The sequence below is a fragment of the Callorhinus ursinus genome, unplaced genomic scaffold, assembly GCF_003265705.2.
Source record: "Callorhinus ursinus isolate GAN/ISIS: 27379988/994484 unplaced genomic scaffold, GSC_fseal_2.0 scaffold43, whole genome shotgun sequence".
Lineage (NCBI taxonomy): Eukaryota > Metazoa > Chordata > Mammalia > Carnivora > Otariidae > Callorhinus > Callorhinus ursinus.
In genome coordinates, this window is record NW_027397105.1 from 4,497,696 (window position 1) to 4,515,210 (window position 17,515).

Here is a 17,515-nt window from a genome sequence, read left to right on the forward strand (position 1 = left end):
ATGCATCGGTATCAGCTTACCCTGGAATTTCAAACCACGGTCACGGTCACATCCACGGTCACCTTGAAAACCCTTCCGAGCAACCTAAGAGCCAGCAGGATGGGTATCACCACGCCTACAGATCGATGAAGAAGCTGGTCAGAGATTTTAGATGAATTTTGCAAGGTCAAAGAACCAAGAGGCATGGGAGGGAGGGGGTCCTCCAATTAGACTCCAGGGCTCCTGACGGCTGTCCACGGACCCCTTGGCTACACCCAGCTGTCCCTGCAGCTAAGCAGGATGGGGCGGCGGGGAGAAGACCAGCTCATGGGACATCTTCTCATCTTCCATCCTTCACTCTTGAAAAACAAAATGCCTTGTTCGCCAGGACCCGGAGGCCTTACTATGACGTTTAGCATTCTGAGCCCACCGGGCTACCCTCCCCGCCCTTCCAACCTTGGCCTTCCATGACCCCAAACCTCACCTCGTGACAAAGCCATTCACACCTTTTTGGAGAAACACTGCTTAAGCCATGAGCCAAAATCAGAGCAAGATGCGCCCAGTCCTCTAAGGTAAGCTCCCTCTTCATCCTCTTCATACACCTGTCCATGCATCCAGCCATCCAACACTTACTGGGCCAGACCTCAATGAGGCCAAGCACCGCGCCAGGCTGGAGAGGTTACAGAGACTTATCCAGTGACTGTCGTGCCCCGGAGAAGCTCAGGGTGCAGTGAGGGCAAGGGAGTGCGACCCGATGTGGTAAGTGAGGGGCGGGGCAGCGTGCCCCATGGAAGCCAGAGGAAGGATGACCACCCTGTCCTGGGTCTGGATGAAGATGCTCAAGCCGCGGGCAGGCCTGAGAGCAAAGGGACTCCGGCCAGAGGCAGCAGCTCTGCAAAGGTGCAGGCGCAAAGGGGTGCGTGCCCGGAGCGCAAACGAAGAGGCTGGGGAGGGAGACCAGGTGCCGTCTGCGGGGCGCCTTGGCACTCGGGGCAATGGGAAGCCGATGGAGGGGCTTCGGCAGCACTCGGGCTTCCGAGGACATCACGGATGGCCGTGCGAGCGTGCAAACACTAGCCCTGGGGTTTCCCGGCTCAGAAATATCTACTAAGGATCCGGTTTGTAGAAACCTTGCCCAGTCCCAGGGGGAGTTCCAGCACCTCCAGACCGCTTCCCTCCCAACCTTCTCGTCTCCCAGAACACCCAGCCCTCCAAGAACGACTTCCTCTCCTCCCTCCCCCCAGAAACCAGGAGAAACCCAAAGACAGGTGACTCTGTGATTATCAATCACGCCCGTGGCGCGCGTCCACTCGGCAACCCTCTCCAGCTCCCCCACATCTCACATCGGTCCTCATTTGCAAGACTTGCAGCTGTGGCGGAATGTGTATATATATATAGAGAGTCTCGATGATTTGCAGTGAAGCATAATTTACACGTTCTCTTGCTTCCCAGGGAAATCATTTCCCCAAGACTAAGAATAAAGCAGACCAGCCACCTAGAGCAACAAAGCACCCCAACCGGCCCCCGATAAGCCCCTGGGAATCAAACCAGAGCTGCACTTGAGTTTAGCACCCTCTAGAGCAACGCTGCTGGGCAGAGGGGAACGTGAGCGTTTGGCGGCACAAAACACTGGGCTTTTCCAACGGAGTCCCACAGAACCCCGGAGGGCTTCCTGGAGGAGTCGCCCAAAGAGGAAGGGGAGTGACGGAGTCCACTGAGGGGGTATATGGCCAGAACAGTAGCCCTGGCATACAGACCTCCAGGAGCCAGCACCAGTGAACCCAGGTCTGGGAAACAGACTTTCAGACAAGGTCTGGCTCCCCTGCCTCCCATTCACGCTCAAGCATAGCTGTCTTGTCGGGCCACGGTCCGGGCCCAGGGCAAAGGACTCGGGCCACAGCAGCCTCTCCAGGCCCGCCGGAGTGCCTGGCCATGCTTTGACCAAAGTCAAGCCCCATATCTGACACCTCCCCGCGGGCTGGGCTCCCCACCCACCAAATACACACGGAATGAGGAAGCAACCTGGCTCTGTTCTCATTCTGGCGACTTTCTCCTGGGAGAGGGCGAGGAGGTCCATCTGCAATTCCGAACTTTACCAGGATCTCTGCTGCCACCCCCACCACTGGGTTCCTTGGGGCCACACACAGACCAGGTCTCCTGGCCTCCTCTCTGCCTGAGCACCCGCAAACCCCAGCTCACCATCGCTCTGATCCCAAACTCCCAATCAGCACGCACTCATCATCAGGCCAGAGTGCCACGCGGATACCGCTATATTTTTTTTTTATCCTAAAGACCAAAGATCGCCCCCTCTTTTCAAAGCAGGGGGTCAGACACAGGAAGACTCTGCCCTCTCTCGCCCCTGGGTGGGCTGCTACAAGCCCAGAGGGAAGCCTTTTCCTCTGTTCCCCAGAGACCAAGGATGAGCACAAAGTCCCCAAAGGGCCACCTTGAAGGGTCAGATTCTAGGCCCAGGGCAGACGGGAACTGGGCACAGCAGTTTCCCACCACAGCGGTCATCTTCTGCCTCTTCAAGGAACGCCCAACAGTGCTCAAACCTTGCAGCTGGCTAGCCGAAAGAAGGAATCCATGTCCCCTCTGCCATGTCACAAAACACATCGACTTTAAACATATCCAGAGGAGGGCACTTACCCGTACTCTGGGAAGGAACCCGCCCAGTCGGGGCGAGGTCTCAGGGGGCCTGTTAATGCAATCTTCCATGTTTACAGACTGGTTAATCTGGCACATGCTCCAGGATGAGACTCCCCTTAATTACGACCCTGTAGGTATGAGTCCAATCCTGGTCATATCCATGGAAGGTTTACCATACCCGGGGAGGGTCCTCCTGGGAGGGGATTTAGAAGACATTTCAAAATAAGAATTTTTGTTTAAGTCTGTGACCTAAATACATACCATGACAAAGCTGAAGATCCTTCCCTACAAGGGTCACGATTCCTCAGGAAAGCACAGCTTTGGTGATGCTAGGCCTAGCAAAAAGGGACTTGGAGGAGCTAAGAGATAAACTCAGCCGTGGGCGCCTGGGTGGCTCAGACAGTTAAGGGTCTGCCTTCGGCTCAGGTCACGATCCCAGGGTCCTGGGATCGAGCCCTGCAACGGGCTCCCTGCTCAGCGGAGAGTCTGCTTCTCCCTCTCCCTCTCTCAAATAAATAAATTAAAAAAAAAAAAATTGGGGGAGGGGGCCTGGGTGGCTCAGATGGTTAGGCGTCTGCCTTCGGCTCGGGTCATGGTCCCGGGGTCCTGGGATCGAGCCCTGCATCCGGCTCCTTGCTCAGCGGGGAGCCTGCTTCTCCCTCTCCCACTCCCCCTGCTTGCGTTCCCTCTCTCGCTGTGTCTCTCTCTGTCAAATAAATAAATAAAATCTTTAAGAAAAAATTTAAAAAAAAATAAAATAAATTTTTTTAATAAAATGAGTTAAGTGACAGTGACCAAAAGCCAGAAAGACAAGGTCACAGCCAGAAAGACAAGGTCACCACCAGAAATGTGACCAAGAGGTTCCTTTCACTAAGAAAAAGCAAATAGTAATGACCAGCACTCTGGGTGATGGATGGGAAGCGAGAAACAGTGGCGGCCACCAGAGCATACGGAGTCTGGACACCACGCCACCTGCGTAGCATTTACGCCAAAGGAGATGGTTCTAACTTGCAACGATGCTCATAACCCCATTTCAAAGATAGGGAAACTGAGGTCCAAGGTCAGGTAACCAAGGCGCCCAAACCCAGGTCTGTTCAGCCCTGAACAGCGTGACACCGGATTGCCTCCCAACATACTACTAACTGAGGGGGCACTCCCAGTCTGGGATTCTAGGAGCGCCCCAAGAATCAAATCAGCCTGGAGGGAGATTAATTTCCTCAACACCTGTTTCCTCTCTCCAGCAGGAAATAATAAAAGTTTGTTGCCCTTCATATACAAGGTGACAATCCTACTTCATGTACTCGGGAGTTACTTGCTCCCACCGTAGGGAGGCTGCCGGCCTGCACGAGGACACAGCAAAAAAGGAAGCAAGGTTGCATCCCAGAATTAAGTGGTAGCATTCCGCCATGGGAAGAAAAGGTTAAAAACACCGCCAAGGCCAGTCCTGAATGACCTTGTAAACAAAGCGAAGGCCTGTTATATCGTAAAGGCAATGAGAAACCTACAAAAAGCTCTTGCATTCGCCTTTCCCACATTGCAAGAAGGGCCTCTTGGGGGGCAGGGGGGTGTGCGTCCAGCGGCCAGAGACCCATCAGACCCAGGCAAGAAGCAATTCCCACTAATTAGCCCAGCCTCAGCAGCATCAACCATCAGGAGGTGGTTTTCAAATCAACCCCAAATGGCCCTCGGCTACAGGCTTACTTGCTTGCACGCGTAGGACCTGTGTCCTGAAACCCCCCCCTTCCGAAAAAAGAGCTCGACAGACTTGCTACTCAAAGCGTGTGCCCAAGACTAGCAGCAACAGCCTCCCCTGCGGGCCTGTGACTAAGGCAGAACCTCAGGCTCCATCCTAGGCCTTCTGAAAGCGAATCTGCATTTAATAAGACGCCAGGGGCCCGCGGCCCAAAGGCCTTGACCACAGTACTTCCTTCAACCAGTCTTGCACTATGACCTCCGGGGGGCCCACGGGAAAAGGCTTCTCCCACCCGGCTACGGCCCCAGGAGGAGCCCCAGGTAACAGGCGGCATTCAACTTGGCATGATGCCCAGAGGTCATGGGATGCCAACTCCATTTACAGAGTGTATACGAGGTGCCAGGGCTCCCCCAGGCTCTCCTGGACCCTCACAGGAGCCCCCCACAAGACTGAAAAAGCTCCTGCGGCTTGCCTGGGGGTCTCACAGGCAGCAAGGGCTGAGCCAGGACTTGAACCCAGGGCTGCCACACTCTTGCCCGGCATTCTGCAGGGCCCCCATGGTGAGGGGGGGTGCGCTGCGCTCCTACCCCAGGCCCTGGAACGTGATCTGGGAGGTCCACCTGGGGGGTAGCTGCAGGGCACACATTCCAGCCCACAAACCAAACCGCACCAGGCATCCAGCACCCCCTGGGAACGGATACATTGCTTCAAGACAGGGAGGCCACACCCCTGCGAGATGTCACTCACCAGTGTTCCCCAGCCTTTCCTCCTCCATAGCCAGCTCCTGGCCCTGGTCCCAGCAAAGCGTTCCCAGGCGCCCCCTCCACCGTGTGATGGAGGGACCCCTCTGGGCGAACAGGAACGCTGGCTACCACCCTCCCCATCACACCTTTTACCACCTCCCTCTCTGTCCTCAGATTACATAGACTCAAAGAGCGGGTCTCTTTCCCAAGCCTGTGTTCTTTCTAGTACCCCGGGGCAGCCTACAATCCACTAAAAGAAGAAAACTTCTACAAAGGTAAACAAAATCCAATCTAATTCCAGGATTTCATCACCGCTTACAGGCAAACTTAAAGACCCCTTAGGTGACCCAAATGCTTTGCGACTCGGGACACCGGGGTGGCTCAGTCGGTTGAGCATCGACCTTCGGCTCAGGTCGTGATCTCAGGGTCCTGGGATCGAGCCCCGTGTGTCAGGGAGTCTGCTTCTCCCTCTGCCACTCCCCCTGCTTGTGCTCTCTCTCAAAAATAAATAAACTCTTTAAAAAAAAAAAATGCTTTGCTACTCACATTGTGGCCCACAACACCAAAACCACCATCATCACTTGGGAGCTAGTTAGAAAATGCTAGCATTGGAGGCCTGACCCCAGACCTACTGAATCAGAAATGACGTCGTACAGGTAGGTTCTAAGCATGTGCTGACATCAGAAGACAAGCTCTAGGTACTCAGACCCTCCTTTATAATATGAAAATACGAGGAGGCTCCTGGCTGGCTCAGTCAGTGGAACACGCACGACTCTTGATCTCGGGGCTGTGAGTTCAAGCCCCACGCTGGCTGTCAAAATGGCTTAAAAAAATAAAAATCTCTAAAAATAAATAAATACGTGAAAATATGAGACTGGAGTATCAGATTAGCGGGATCCCATGTTGAGTGTGTCCTTGGTGATCAACAACACAACTTAGTTTTATTTTTCACTCTGAGCACAACAAAGGCTTACAGCTATTTATCAAAAACAAATTTATTTTTTCTTTTGCTAAATGAGAACAGTAGACTCAAACTTCCTCTTTCTATTTCTAAATTACATTAAGAATCAAAAACAAATGGGCTCAGTGACATTCCTCCCTGAGCCGCTGCTAAAATAAGGATCCTCTGTCATGATGAAATTAGGACAAGGGCTCGTTGCTGTAGAATTTTTAAAATATCATCTCTAAAGAGTTTTTACAACCTAATTAGTTTTTTGTTGCTGTTGTTGACTAATCCTGGAGTTCTCTGTGCATTTGACAAGCGAACGAGAAGGGAGGAGGGATTAAGGCATGGGAGACAGACCCATGGATGCGAAACACCCAGAAGGGTTTTCATTCCAACAGAACAAGTGGGAGGCTTAACTCTCTTAGGTCACCTGTCAGAGTCACCCTGCAGGGGAGAGCACATCCCTAAGGTCTCCCCAAAGAGGACCCACTAACCTCAGCTCCCTGGCTCGGCTGTAGCTCACGGAGCCCTGTGGACAGCTGACACATAGTAGGTGCTCAAATATAAATGTTTAGGTTTTGGTGAACCAGAAACTGTGACAGATGTATTGACCACAAAGAAAAAAGAAATCATAGGAAGTCTGGGGGTCGGGAAATGATTGCATTTGTCCAAAACGCATAGGTATAAAGTATCTATTCCTGTGCGCAGCAGAGTGCTAGATGGCAGGATAGCTTGGAAAAGGCGACAGCAGCTTTGCAAGAACAGTAAGAGTTCATCCTGGCTCTGAGGAGCTAGGGCGACCTGATAAGGTCTGCAATGTGATGAAGACCCTGCGGCTGTGGGAGCTTGTCAGATACGCAGCACCTCGGGCCCCCTCGCAGGCCTACGGAGCCAGGATCTGCAACCAACAAGACCCAGGGAATGCATTTTGAGAACCTTGCTCTAGAAGCACTGGATTCAGTCTTGAGGAACACAAAAAATACTGAGCCTGAGACAGTGTAGAAACTAGGACATCCTCCCCAAATGAGAGCATGTCCACATATATTCAGCTTGCTCCTTTCCTCCTGAGCACGTGGTAGGATGGCGACCTACCACATTAGGTGTGCTTTGGTCAATGAAGTATGAGCACAAGTATCATCAAGTATCATATGTCGCTTCTGGGCAGAAGCTTTAGGGACCAGATGCTGTTTGACATGATCACCAGCAAGATTCCAGACAGTGGTGGCTCCTTCATCCTGGATCCTGGGGGGGGTCTCATGGCCCCAAACCAACTTGCAACAGACGTGCAGCCTAGGAAAGAAGCAAACCTAGGTTGTCTGACTCACCAAGAGCAGAGGGTTGTTTGTCACAGAAGCATATCCTAACCTGTCCTGACTGATACAGCACATAGCCCACGATGCCCACATTTTTCTCAGAACACTTCTGCGACTCCCCATTGAGAAATGCTCAGATGCATCCCTACCAGTGGGTAGGACTTCTCAAAAACCCTGAACAGCATCACCTAATTCAACGACCCTCTTTGCTCTTCAGACTTCTCTCTGCCAATTCCCTTATTTTCTCCTTTCCAGATTGCCTTGTATATTTATGCTTTCATCTTATTGTGCTCTATGCTTTTTGGTAAGCTGCTTTAAATCCTCTTTGCAACAAGGTGATAGACAGACAGTCACACATACAGATACACCAGACTTGGCTCCAAATGAATTTTGGCTGTTTCCAAAAAAAAAAAAAAAAAAGAAAGAAAAGAAAAGAAATCAAAACCACCCCTCCTCCCCCAAAAGACAAAGATTTGCTATCACTGAGAATATTTAAAAGAACGTGGCCCTGAGCCAGCAAGTATTCCTTCAACCTGTTCTCACCACGAAAGGATACTTACAGAATGCATGGTACACACAGTCCCTGCTTTTAAAGAGCAATTCACTCCTGGACACACCATCTCTTTTTGCCTTGTCATAAGGCGAGATATGAAGTATGCTACCTCCACGAATCATTTAGCATCATTGACCAAATTCTTTATTTTTTTAAATCCAGCTTCAACATAGTTATTGAGCCCCTTCTGCCTATCTGACATCGTGCGAAGCCAAGTGAGCCTTATTTTAACCAGTTCGTCCTGGTTGGAAATGCTGTGGCCAAATTATGCTCGAGTATTAGAAACGGTGCTGCCGTGGGATTCCTGGCACCCACAGCTTGCCTATCAGATGCTTCCTGAGCCCAAATTTCTAGAAATAGAAGTGCTAGACCAGAGGGCATGAATATTGTAAAGGCTTTTAAAGTATATTGCCCAATTACCCTCCAGGGAGGGATGCCTGGGTGGCTCAGTCGGTTGGGCATCTGCCTTCGGCTCAGGTCATGATCCTGGGGTCCGGGGATTGAGTCCCACATCAGGCTCCTTGTTCAGCGGGGAGCCTGCTTCTCCCTCTGCCTGCCGCTCTCCCTTCCTGTGCTCTCTCCCTCTGACAAATAAATAAATAAAATCTTTAAAAAAAAAAAAAAAAACACCCTCCAGGGAGCCTAGGACAATTTTCCTATACCATTCCTTGCCAATGCTCATTCTTTTTTAATTTTGACAGTTTTCATTAAAGCAAGTATCTTTTTAAAAATGTGCCACTCTTCGGGGCACCTGGGTGGTCCAGCTGGAAGAGCATGCAACTCTTGATCACGGGATCATGAGTTTGAGCCCCATGTTGAGTATGGACTCCCATTCTTTGATTACTAGGGAGACTGAATACGCTGATGACTTTGCCTATCATTTATTATCAAGTGGCCACCCAAAGTCTTTGCCCATTCTCATATGGATGCGATCCTTTGTTTTTGTTTTCTTAATTTATAAGAGCACGTTCTGCATTAAGGATATTAACTTTTTCCTGATTTGTATTTGCCTTTGCCTCTTGTTTTTAAGGAAGAGGTCTCTGGTGGCAGAATGGACGGATGATTCACAGATAAGGAGAAGACAGGAGGAAAATGGTATCACCACCAACCTGCAAGAGGGGAGCCCCCCCCACCAAGTCATCCCACCAGGAAGTGCTTTTGACTCGACCTGCACAATATACTCCAGATCCACCCACTTCTCACCATCTCCACTGCCACCTTCCTGCCACGGCCAGTCTCCACACCACAGCCCAGACGAGCTTTCCGAAACGAATCAGAGCGTGCCCTCCCCTGCCATCAAACCACGGGCTTTCTGCGGCACTTGGAGAACTATCCACCAACTACGAAAAAGAAGGGATATATAATTATGCAATGTGCCGCAACACATCTCTACGAGGGCAATCATGTTGCCATATAGAAATGAAGCAGATTAGCATGCTGAACGCCTTGACCTTACACAAGGTCATATGTCAAATGGGCTCTATTTTTAAAAACCTTTAGAAGCTTGAAGTCAGCCAGGGTGGGAGTGTTGATACCCCAGAAATGCAAACCTGGGGGAAAGGGCAAGAAATCCCAAATTATTTCACAGTACATTTCTTCTACTGTGCAGAATGTCATAGACTCTTATAGAAAAATAAAGTTTTATGTATAAATATATGTATATATAGTAAGGAGGGCGGTGGGTACAAGAACAAATATCCAGATATCCTGCCTCTCTGTCACATCTCCACCTCTCTTGCCCCTGCTCACTGCTTTCTAGAATATTCTGGTTCCCGCAAATACATCACACATATACTCCCCTGGAGGGTTATTTGCATTCGTGGTACCCTCTGCCTCAAATCACTTCTCCCCAGATACTCACACGGCTCTGCATCATCCAGATCTCTGCTCAGGTATCACCTCCTCAGAGAAGCTTCCGTGACGGTCTTATCAAACCCCCTCCTGCACCCCACACCCCACTCCACCACAGTCCCCTGTTTTATTGGCCCCACAGTACTTAAAAATTATTTTTTCTAATGTACCCTCTCCCCAGCTAAGGGTAAGCTTCTCTTCCGTGTCTGTCACTATCTTCCCCCCAGCACTTAACCAAAGAGCTCACAGCCCATCCTAGACACTCAGGGTTTGTTGAATGAATGAGTGATCGACTTCTGAACTTCTAAACTACATATAGCCCATAAGCTAAGGATGCCTTTTACATCTTTAAAGGGTTGAAAACAAAGCCAAAGAAGAACACCGCTAGGGCCCAGGAAAACTGTAACAAAGTCAAATCTCGGTATCTATAAATAAAGTTTTATTGGAACTCAACACACCCATTGGTTCTCAGATCATCTATGGCGGCTTCACACTCCAACGGCAGAGCTGAGTAGCTGTGACAGAGCCCATATGGGGCACTTTCATGGCTTCTCACTGCCTCTGGCACTCGGCAAATCCCAGCAACGCAGCTCTAACTCCACTTTGCCTCTTGGCCCACAAAACCAAAAATGTTTCCTAGCCCTTGACAGAAAAAGGACGCCAGCGCAAGTGAAGAAGAAGTCTCTGAGAAATGTATCTAAGGGAGAGCAGACAAGCCTCGCTAACTGAACGAACCGAAGAGAAGGTTAGGGGCACCTGGGAGGCTCAGTCGGTGAAGCGTCTGCCTTCAGCTCAGGTCTTGATCTCAGGGTCCCGGGTTCGAGTCCCGTATCAGGCTCCCTGCTCAGTGGGGAGCCTGCTTCTCCCTCTCCCTCTGTAGCTCCCCTTGCTTGTTCTCTCTCTCTCTGTCAAATAAATAAATAAAATCTAAAAAAAAAAAAAACATACTTTTTTTTATCAGATGGTAGGCAGGGGAGACACAAAGCGTGCAGGGAGGAGGCAGTTAGTCCTCAGGAACCCACAAAAACCCCTCACAAGTCCATACCCCTGTTGCACTTAGCCCCTGCACGCGGTCACCACGTGCTCTGATCCCAGCAAAGCACAAGCCAGACGCCCCGCCGGCCACCGTTTCTACTTCTCTCCACAGGTGTCAACACCACCCCGCAAGTCTCACCACTGCAGGAAGAGAGGAATATACTAATTTTGCAATTAAGTACAAGGCGGGGGGGTGCGGATCAGTCCTGGCATTCTGTTAGAAATCCTGTCGTAAGCTGCCTCGCCACCGCGAGTAATCAGGGAGCCAACTGCTGAGAACCACGTCCCCCGAAGCAGCCGCACAGGGGTACAGGGCTTCCTGGTCTACCAACCCTCTCCTTCCTCGGGGGCAAGTGGGGCCCCGGCACCTGTGCTCTCCGATGAGGTCAATCAGACCGTCGGATGAAAGCTGGCTTTTTTCCCAGGCTGGGAGAGCCCAGGAAGGTCAGCATCTCATTCACGTTTGTAGGTGGTAATGGGCAGCAGGGATTCACGTGGTGGTGAACACATGTCAGGGATTCCTGCCGACTTGTTGCTAAGGGAACTTTTGTGAAGATGCCCTGAATCCACAGAATCCGTAAGCCCTGCCCGCCGCTTTGAAGTCCTGGGGGGTGGCCACTTGACCAGAGACGGGCACAGCAGCCGAGAGGGGGAGGCTCTCCCGAGTGGAGGCGGGCAGAAGGGTGAGCTGAAGGCAGATTTTCAAACAGCAGGAGCTGTTGGGGACCGCAGCCCCCAAATCAAAGGGCACAATGACTTAGTGGCGATGGCAGAAAGCCTGTTGGGTCCCTTGGGTCACGGTCACATCCTCTGGGCACCCCCAGCCCTCCCTCATTACGGCTTTGTGAACAGAGCTGAAAACTGCCTTAAAAAAAAATCCTGCTGTGAGGGACAAGGTCACACCACCTTAGATAATTCTCACGTTCCAGAACTGAAAGGTCCGGGATTAAAATCAATTTGGGCAACGTAGCAAACAGCTACTAGGTGTCAGGCAGCTCGGATACACTGTGTCTATTAATCACCAGCACCAAAGTGCCCCCCACCCAGCCACCCAAAAAGGCTGGCCTGCCATGCCAATGGCCCAGTGGACAGACCCAGGCTTTAGGGACAGGAAAATCTGGTTTCAAATTCGGCTGCAACATTGATCAGGTGGCCTTTATGAAGAAATCCCTGGCATCTTAAAAAGAGAGAGGGAGAGGAAAAGAGGGAGAGAACCTCCTCTGAGAATGGCAAAGGAGAATTTTCTAGCAGAACAAGAGCCAAGTCCCCTGCACTTTACCTCCCTCTGGGGGGGCTCTCTCTCTCTCTCTCTCGTCAGTCTGAGGTAGCACTGTTTCCTCTCTAATGGATCGCTGTCCCAGATGTGTTCTCCCTGCCCTTCTGCAAAAGGGTCCGCAATGCACCTGTATCCACACCTGTATCCACACCTGTATCCACACCTGTATCCACACCTGTAGGCACCTCCCTCCCACACAGAATCCCGACTGGTCTTGTGACTCACTTTGCCAATAAAATGGGCCAGAAGGGATGTGCCGATTCTGAGCCCAAGCCTTAAGGAGGCCTGGCAATTTGCACTTTGCGTTCCTGGAAGCCAGCCACTGTGGAAAGTCTCGAACTCCCTGCTAAAGAGGAAGGCCATGTGGAAGGGCCCTGGAGGATAAGACGCCATGCAGAGAGAAAGGCCCCCTTGGAAGAACACCAAGGCACCAGACATGGGAGTGAAGACACCATTTTGGAGTTCCAGGCCAGCTCTGCCTTGGGGACCCCAGCCCCCTCCACCATCTGACTGCAAATGCATGACAGCCGCCGAGACAGACCAACAGAAGAACCCCCCAGCAGAGCCCCGTCGACCCGCAGCGACGTGTGAGGTAATAGTAAATGGGTGTTTTGCAACATGAAGTCTTGGGGTGGCCTGTTCCACAGGAATAGATGAACCATCGTTCCTCAATTATCCACAGCCCAGCCCAGCTCCCCAGCTCCGCAACTCTCTCTCACAGCCACACCTTGAAGGTTCTGGCAGCACATCACGTGACCCCAAAATGGGAGAACAGAAGGTGGAGAGAAGGAGACCGGGTTCAAGGGTGACCCCCTGCAGCCTCCTGGTTCTGCTGGCAAACAGGGTCCCACTGTTAGCGCCTCTGAGCTCTACACCCCACAGCCAGATGGTGGCTTCTAAGAACAGCACCTCAGTCAAGGAAAGCTCTGTTGTGTTTGCATTCCAATCTTATTTACCTCCAGAATTATTATTTCCCAAAAGTTCCGGGGCGTTTCTGCGGATGCCTTCCAGTATCTTCCAGGTCCCGAATTTCTTTTCTCCATTCAAGGTTAAGAGCAGGTCACCGGACCTGCCCAGCCATGGGGTTCCCTCCTCCTGGTGCTGCTCTCCTCCTCTGGGAAGCTCCACCATCCCCTGAGGAGCCCAGACCCTTGCAGCCAGCCCTTGGCCCCACCAGGGTCCCACCCCCCTTCTCCCCCTTGGGCTCACAGTTTCCGGGAGGCCGCTTTCTGGAAGCCAAAGATATGCTGTACCCTTCTACCATTTCCTTGGAGGACTGACCCAAGAGATTCCCCCCCGCCCCGGGGTAGCCAGAACCAGAATCTCCCCAAGCCAGTCCCTCCCTGGGGGTTGGCTGGCCTCCAAGGCAGATCTCTCAACCCTGTCAAGAGTTAGCTCCCAGCTCCTCTCCTTGAGGTATGCTTCTGGCAAAGCCAAGGCCTCTCAGTTCCCCTTTCTTCACACGAACAAAAAGAAATCCTCGGGGAGTGTCCATCTTGCATACCCTGCTCTCGACCGGTAGTACCCTTCCGCCAAGATGGGGCTTCTGGGTATCACTCTTTCCACCAAGGAGCCAAAGGTCCGCAGCACCCAGCTGTGCCCCCCACCATTGCACTCCTCCCCCAGGAGCCTGGTGCCGTCCATTCTGTCGGGACCTGTCTCCCCAACTGCTCCCCTGGCCTTCTGATCTCCACGCCCGCAGCAGGCTCAGGGCCAGGCACCTGCTGGCCAACAAACCATGAGCTTGTCCACATCCAGGCCCCTTGCTCAGCCTCCTGGGTGCTGCACCAACTTCTAGCCTTGATGAACACCCGGCCGCTGCTTCTCCAAACTCCCGATTTCATAAACTGGCCAGCCCACCACCCGCGACTCCCTTGGGAGCTCCGCATTGTCGCCTGACCCAGTCTGGCTTTGAGGACTCACCCCATTCCAAGGGACTCCACCCACCTATTTTCTGGCCCTCAGCCTGCGGGTCCAGCCTGCTCACCGACGAGGTTCCCAGACACAGAGGGCCTGATCTCCGATCTCCCGATCCTGCCTCTGAAAAGTCCCAGGGCTCAGGCCCAGGCCGGCCTCCACCCTGGGGAAAGCCAGCAGCCTCCCTGTGAAAGCAACCTTCAGGGTCAGCAGGAGAGATGCTGCAGGTGGGAAGGAGCAGGGCTTTCAACGTGGCCCCCGTGTGCAGCCTCCCCTTAGGGATGCTGTCACCAGCTCGCTGACCTGGAGGGCCGCACCGGCCCTTCCCCACAAAGATCCAGACCTTTCCCTCACTTGCCTTTTAGCACTTGAGCCCACGTTGCCGTATTTAAAACAGATGCAGTCACAGAGGGTAACGTTCAGCCATCTGAGCCGCTGAGCCAATATGCAAGCATTACCCCTGGGGCACATGCCTTCAGTTCTCATGCTTGCCTGAGAAACGGGGATGGTGCCTTCCCCTTCACAGAGCTGTCAGGGGACGCGGCACCTAGTAGGTGCTCAAGAAATGGAAGACCCTCCCAGTGGTAGGGCTCCCACAGATGGGCCCTTCGGGAGCACGTCACCTTTGGGAGTTGGTCTGAAAGCCCCTTACTAAGCACCAAAGATTTCCTAAGCTTGTAGGCGCCACAGGCCGGTGACTGATCTACCCAAGACTGTCCCAGAGGATCACTCTGCTTGTTGTCTCCTGGGTCTGGTTCACCCTCACTTTCCCAGAGGAAAAAGCAGAGCCGGTCCGCTCTTGCGAACACAGCCTACCAACCCACCAGCCTCGCCCCCACCCAAAACACAGCTGGCTGCGTCCAGCCAGGGATGCTCCTCACCGGACAGACATCCAACTGCCAAATTTCCACATCAGGATTTCCTGGAAAAAGTGTGGCCACCAGAGACTCTACAACAGCAGTCTCTCCCAGGGCTCCTGAGCCAGAAACCAGGAGGCTGCAGGTCTTCCTAAGAAGCGATACACTTGCTTTCTTGCACATCTGAATCCCGGGAAAGGAACCTGGGAAGCTGAGGGACACACCTGAGCCCGTCCGACACTCGCGTGTTTCTCAAAACACAGAACCACGAGGGTTCTGGAACCTACTCTTCTGCCAGGCCACGAAATCTCTTGCAGCCTAAATTTTGCTCGAATGCTACTAACCCATTTAGGGGGGATTTTGTACCTCTTGGAGGCCAGGCTCTCATTCTGGTACTACTTCCAAAGGATATTTCTCTACAAACTCACCCATAATCACTCAGCCCCATCCATCCATCATTTTTTTTCTTTTTTTTTTTTTTTCTTTGAGACCCACCCAGCAATTTCTCTCGAAACTTGCTACTCTGTTCTTTGTGAAGTAGGTCAGGGGTCAAATTATAAATAAATTCAGCCTCGGTGATTTGGGAGGTGTTTCTGCAGAATGTTTGATATATATTTAACACAATTGCGGGTAAACCGCCCATTGAAGTCTGTACAACGATCCTGGGGTTGGGCAGTTTTTTACGAAAGGGGATGTCCTACGAGGTCACTCCTTCGCCCTCCCCCGCCCCCACCGGACTTTTGAAACTTCGGAGCCCACTCCGGCTGTGACCATGAGCTCAGCGATTAGAGGACAGGGAGGCCTCCCAACTGTCACCCAGACAATAAACAGCCAGCCGACTTGGCTCAGCAGGTCCTGCGCAGTCCTGGGGGCAGGCCAGAACCCCAGGAACAGGCCACTCTCAGGCTCTGGACCTTAGCCTGGGGAAGCTGGAGCAGGGGAGGGGCGCTGCGGCACCCCTGGATCCGGCGGGCGTCTCGGGCTGGTGGCCAGCCAGACTCAGCTGACCAGCAAGTGGGCGGCTCCGAGGCGGCCAGGCAGCCTGACCCGGGGCAGCACGACCGTCCACCGGGTCGGCAGGCTCCGGGCTCCGGGGCCAGATCGATGCCACTTTTTTTTCCGACCCCGATCCTCGGCGCGTCTTCCCTAGACCGCCGGACTCCGCAGCCCTCGGCCGGCCCCTGCCACCGCCTGAAGCGCGCCCACCCGCCCGCCCGCGGGCTCCAGAACTCACACAGGCAACAAGTTCTCGTTCCTCGGGGCGGCCACGATGTGCTCGGGAGGCCCGGCACGGGGCGGGGAGGGGGGGGGACGCGCGCTCCGGGGGCGATCCCCGCGCTGCCCAGCCCGGAGGGGCGCCCGCTGCCTCCGCCGCCCGCAGGGTCGGGCGCGCAGCGGCTGCCCCCCGCCGTCCCCGCGGCGCCCCTCGGACAGGGGCGGCTCCGGCATCCCCGGTGCGGGCAACAGGTACGCGGGCGCGCCGAGCAGCGCGGCCCCGGGTCTCCCGGCCCTCGCCCCTTACCTCCAGCAACTGCACGTAGCTCGCCGGGAACCAGCCGCGGAGCCCGTCGTCCTTCTCGCCTTCCCACCAGCCGCCGTCCGGGACCTGCAGCAGCGTGATCAGCTCGCCCGCGGCGAAGCGCAGCCCCTGGCCGTGCCGCTCCCCGGAGAACGGGTACAGGGTCCGGCAGCGGGCGCCGGACATGGCCTTGGCGCCCGGGCTCACAGTGCAGCCTGCATCCCTGCCGAGCCCCGCGGGCTGGGCAGCGGCTCCGCGGGGTCCCAGGCGCCCGGCGCTCCGGGCTCCCGCGCTCTGGGCGCGCGCCGTCTCGGGGGTGCGCGGGGGGTCCCCGGCCAGGCGGGGGACGCGCGCTCCGCGCGGGGCAGCGAAGACTCGCAGGCTTCGCGGAGCAAGCGGCGACGCCCCCGGGCCGGGCAGCTCGCAGATCCAGCTCTGGGCGGGGGGGGGGGGGGGGGGGGGGGGGGGGGGGGGGGGGGGGGCGGGGCTCAGGGGGAGGAGACCCAGGCGCCGCGGGCTCCGGAGACAACTTCCCGGGGACGCGAAGCGCGGGCTGCGGCCGCGAGGGCCGGCCGGAGCCGGGGCCGCCCGGGCGCGCGGAAATGCGCAGCTCCCGGGGGAGGCGGGATCCCGAGCATCGCCGGGGGCCCGGCTCGGCGGCGAGGGAGCGGCCGGGCGTCCGCGGAGAGGGGCTGGCGGCCGGGTGGCCGAGCGGGGACTCGCGCGGAGGCGAGGGGGCGGGGCGGGGGCTGGACCAGGGCGGCCACGCCCGCCGAGGGCTGGGCGCTCCCTCGCCGAGGGGGCAGGTCGCTTGGGGAGGGGTCTCGGCGCTCGCACCCCCGCCTCCGAAAGCCGCTGAACAGAAACGCCCTTCTGTGCCGGCTTTGTGGGTCTGGTGGCGGCCAGCGGGCGGCGGGCGCCTCCTCCGGGGTGCCTGCGAGGGAACGTGTCTGTGGCCGCCACTGTCGGGGTTGAACCTGAGGTTGAACTTGACTCACCGGAAGCTGAACAATGGGTGAAGGACAGGTTTGAAGCCTGGCGCCAGAGCCGGGAGTCCGGGTGGCTGTGCGTTACACTGGAGGGACCGAGCGGGGAGGAGACGGAGTTGGGAGCAGGCCGATGAGGATAAATGGAGGAAGGGGGCGGGGCGGGAGGTGAGAGGAACAGCCCCCACCGCTTTGCAT

The 17,515-nt window shown here is 54.7% G+C and overlaps 1 protein-coding gene across 2 annotated transcripts in view; it reads right to left on the reverse strand.

Moving 5' to 3' along the window:
- Nucleotides 1–16,723, reverse strand: part of GAS7 (growth arrest specific 7) — a 191,037-nt gene extending 174,314 nt beyond the window's left edge. Inside the window, exon 1 of one of the 2 annotated variants that reach the window (XM_073881710.1) lies at nucleotides 16,335–16,723. In XM_073881710.1, coding sequence (XP_073737811.1) covers nucleotides 16,335–16,517 — 183 coding nt within the window. In that variant the 5' untranslated portion in view covers nucleotides 16,518–16,723. The remainder of the gene's footprint in view (nucleotides 1–16,334) is intronic. The other variant, XM_025864283.2, reaches the window with a different exon arrangement.
- Between the last annotated feature and the right edge of the window lie 792 nt (nucleotides 16,724–17,515).